The 4480-nt window shown below is 46.8% G+C and overlaps 1 protein-coding gene across 1 annotated transcript; it reads left to right on the forward strand.

The window, feature by feature from the left end:
- Positions 1-2146: 2146 nt before the first annotated feature.
- On the forward strand, positions 2147-2678 carry LOC123099533 (uncharacterized). The gene has a single exon (XM_044521675.1). The coding sequence runs from the start codon at positions 2236-2238 to the stop codon at positions 2521-2523; it is 288 nt and encodes a 95-aa protein (XP_044377610.1). The 5' UTR covers positions 2147-2235; the 3' UTR covers positions 2524-2678.
- The last annotated feature ends 1802 nt before the right edge of the window (positions 2679-4480 follow it).

A 4480-nucleotide genomic window follows, 5' to 3' on the forward strand; every position in this document is an offset into this window, starting at 1 on the left:
GAGAAAGAGAGAGGCCATTTATGGAGGAGGGTGCCATTAATGAGGAGAGAAGAGAGGTAGGAGGAAGAGAGAAGAAGAGAAACAATGGTGGAGCTAGAGTGGAGAGGGGAGAGGGGAAAGGAGGGGAAGAGAGGGCAAAGTGGGGGAGAGGGAGGGGAAGGGGTGGAAAAGGTGGCACCAGCCGCAACTAGCAGTAGCGCTGCTTTGCAAAAAGCGCTGCTGCTATTGGACTTAGTAGTAGCGCTTTACACGAAGAGCGCTACTACTAAGTGGGGCCCATTAGCAGTAGCGGCGCAGTAAAACCAAGCGATGCTACTAAACTGTTAGTAGTAGCGCTTGATTCTATACACCGCTACAACTACGAAAACAGTCGGCGGCCTCGTCTGGTCCCACATAGTAGTAGCGCTTTTCTGCTTCACAGCGCTACTACTATGGAGTTACGAGTAGCGCTTTCCTAGAAAAGCGCTACTGCTAAATAGCAGCAGCGTTTACTTCTTTCCAGCGCTACTACTAAGCGCATGTGTATAAGCGTTTTCCTAGTAGTGTTTCCTTCAGCATTTTCGTAACCGGTTAGTGACCGGGCCGTCCGTTCGGGCGTTTGAGGCTGGTTTGGGGCACCGACTGTAGATGCTCGTCAATAAATAATTTTCAAATTTATGAAAATACACTATAAATAACACAATTTAGTCTAAACATCATTATAACGTTAAAAAGCCATAAAATAACATAAATTTGTTAGTCAATTAGTGCTAAAATATACACTACAAATTATTTGCATTTTGAGGGGATGCCATGGCACCCACGAGTGCCCACTGGATTTGCCCATGCGTGCATTGAAGGTCCTGTTCAAACATCGGCAAATGAAACTATAATTTGGTGGAATAGCATAGTTTGGATGAACTATCGTTCCTTTCGAATCTTGACAGTTGGTGTGTCGATCGAGGGAAGCAGTTAGTTAACTTATGATGACTTCATGGCAAGGTCCGGTTTCTTTAACACTCTGGTTTGGTGGTAAAGGATTGCAAGATTGCACTGCTTGGGTGCCCTTTCAACCAATGTTCTTTTAGTGGTTTATAGATCTCGCTGGTAGCGACGAGTGGTTATTGCGGTATTTAAAACCTTGTATGACGAGAATATTTGCTGGTGTTCGTCTTCCTTATTGCCTTTTCAGTGCAATCTTAAGCATCGGCGTGCGGCGAACAATGAAGGAAAAAGATTGCCCGGAAGGTCTTCGATGTAATTTTACTTTTGAGAGGTCGTTAATGTTTCATGTTTGTCCTTTTATAGTGACTCGTGTTTTTCTTGATAAGCACCAGATATGAGGCACTCCTCTAGGTATATTTCTCAGAAAAAAAATGTTTACACACAATCAAAGGATAATAAATAATTGTAATGCTAAAAGATCAGTTGTTAGATTTTAAGAATGGCAAATTGAACGTTTTTTATGTCAATTTATGTTGGTGCGAGGATGACACATTTAGTTTGCAAGCATGACAATTTACTGGCAAAAACTAAACTGGGGCGAATTTACCATGCTTCCCAACTAAACTTGCCATCTTCGGCAAATATAAATTGTCATAAAAAAGTTTGATTTGCTATGATTTTTCCTTTTTTGCAAGCGTCACATTTGTAGTTGAGTCTTAAAATAAAAAACCACCACGAAAGAACATTGTTGTAACACCACAATTTTTTCCAAAATTTTGAAACGTTAATTAATTAAGAAATAGGTAATGTATAGCGTGAGTTGCTTTGATTTACGGCCCCGGACGCTGGCCGCCGAGCGGTGAACGAGGCGAGCACATACGCCAACGTACCGGGACGCAAGAAACGGTCGCGCGCTTCCGCCAGCTCAGTCCACACTGCGCCCAGCGGTGGGTGCGTGCATCTCAAGCCCCACTAGTTCACAGCTTGGTCTACTCTAGAAAAACACCGGTTCACAGCTGAGTGCGTCCGTCGCGACCACGCTCCCCTTTACGTGGTCGTCGTGATTAATCGCCCACGCCCAGGTCAAAAGCACATGCACCGTTTGCGTCAACTTCCCACCGCGCCCGCACCGCAGAAGCCACCGCGAAACCCACGAGCCTCCCGTTTCCCAGCTGCCTCCTCGCCCAGTATTTAACCTCCCGGCCGTTCCTCCGTCTCTCCCGTGCCATCCCAAGCACACGCAACACGCATCCCCCATAGCCGGAACGAGCTCCGCTTCTCCTTGTTCCCGCGGCGGCGGAACACATCGAGATGGCCAAGTACGTGGAGATGCTGGACATGGGCGTGCGCATCGCCGCCAGGTTCCACTCCCACTGCCCGCAGACGGCGCGCATGTACTACAAGCCGCCGCAGTCCGCCTCCACGTCGGGCGCCGCCGAGGCCGCCACGACGGATCGGACGAAGGCGGCCGGCTTTGACGGCGGCGAGGACGTGGCTGCTGGCTTCCGGCCCTTCGCCGCCTCGGGAGCTCTCGGCGCCGGCGTCCAGCCGCGGTTCGGCTTCGACACCGCGCAGGTCGTCATCTACGAGGTCGTATGAGGCTGGGAACAACGAGGGCGGGCTCTTCTGGGAAGAGATCTCTTGGATGAGGATAGTTTTGCGACCGAGGAATTGGTCGATTATAACACCATTCTTTAATTAGTTTGTGTACATGCCGGAAGAATTGATCAAAGAAAGAGTTTTTTGTTCTTGCTTGCATTTGTGCATATATACTGGGACGACAATGATGAATCTCGTCCTGTTTTTTCCTTCAGAGGAATCACCAAAATGTCCGTTAAACAAACAAGATTTTAGTGAGTACGAGGTCGAAGGGCACGATGTCCAACCTAATTGTCGCCGCCCATCGGCGATCGACGATCGCCGCCGCCACCATAGCACCCCCGGAAAAAGACGCGAGCAGCCTCCACACCCAGATCTGAAAGAGTTTCATTCGAGACCAGACTGCTTTGTGAATCTCATCTAGTTGATCCTCAATACTGTCACCACTGATTCACCACCATTCGAAAGTCTGTTCAAACAAGGGCAAAGGAAACGCTAATTTGGTAGAATTACAAAGTTTGGACGAAACTACTACACATCAAGCCAAAAATCGATGAAGTGGGAATATGATGTTTGATCATCCCTCTGATTCCTCACCAAAAGAAGAAAAAACTCCGACATGTACTTAGTCCTACGGCCGGCGGATTACTCAACGTACGTCACCAAGACTTATTAATTATATGGAGCCGCTCGGCTTAGTTATCTTAAGAAGCCATTGGATTCCCAAATCACGTGGAATCGTGAAGAAAAGTCCTAGCTACTCGTCAGTTAAACTAGACAAAAGCTGGTTTCAGCGTATGTTCACTAGTTTCTGGCGTGGATTGATCAATCATGCGGCTGGCGAATAATTAGTACGTAACACGTTTCAGAACTTAATCATGGACCGCTCCAACTAATCTTCTGATGGCGCTAATGATCAGCCGTAACGTGATTCACAAATCGCGTGGAATATTTAAGAAAGTCAAAGTTATTGAAAAGCCAACGAAATCGTCCTCTGTACTGTAGATCTGGCCTTGAGGGTAATGAAAGTGTCTTGAGCTAATTACAGAGTAGTACTTCAAAACGATCTTATATCTCTTTATAAAGGATGCTTAGTACTTCCTCAGTTTTATTTTATACTAAAATTAGTAAAAAGTTAAGACATTTATTTTGGGACAGAGGGAATACATCATACCCCGTATTGCGAGCTGCAGGGACGGATTCAAGGGGGGGCGAGACCCCCCCGACGATCGCATTGTCCCTCGTGAGCGATCAGCTATTCCGTAATATTTCTGCTTACGTACACGTACGTAACCTGCTTCGCCCCCCCCCCCCCTATCCCCTTCGGCCTTCGTAATTAACGTGAACCCTCGTGCGTCAGCCCATGTACGGGTATAGCCCATTAGTTATGAAGCACAAAAATGCCAAGCAGGCCATCGTGGGAAAAAAAGGCCCTGTTCGTTTCCAAACCGCTGCCCGCTGCTGCGATCGAGACTCATACGATACCCGCTGGCCGCTCAGATCAGATCTCTCCATCGCGCCGCCATCGAGAAACGAAGATGGGAAGCGGACGCCGGGACATGCAGGCGCCGCTGCGCCGGATCCACGGAAAAGTTGCCGGCCGCCCGGACACACGGCGGTAGACAAAGGAAAAAAGGTAATTTGTTTTCACATCAGATTAGTTTGTGCCTTTAAAAACTATATATAGAAGTATAATCATACACAAACTATAGGCATTAATCAACAATTATACCATTCTCAGTTATCTATTTGTGTTTGTGTAGACATGAAGATGAAGAGAGATGAATCGATTCGTTATTTTTTCAAACCAGTTGGTTCAAGTTCTCAGCCATCAGAAAATGACGCTACTGTGCAATCTAGTGAAGCGAACAAGCCCAATCTAGTGAAGCGAACAAGCATGTTAATTCTATTAAGAACTTATTAGTGAAAAGCGGGTTAACCTAAAGAAGAAAAAAAA

The sequence above is a fragment of the Triticum aestivum genome, chromosome 4D (assembly GCF_018294505.1).
Source record: "Triticum aestivum cultivar Chinese Spring chromosome 4D, IWGSC CS RefSeq v2.1, whole genome shotgun sequence".
Lineage (NCBI taxonomy): Eukaryota > Viridiplantae > Streptophyta > Magnoliopsida > Poales > Poaceae > Triticum > Triticum aestivum.

Coding starts and splice junctions, on each gene's coding strand:
- LOC123099533 (XM_044521675.1), top strand. CDS start 2,236: ATGGCCAAGTACGTGGAGATGCTGGACATGGGCGTGCGCATCGCCGCC.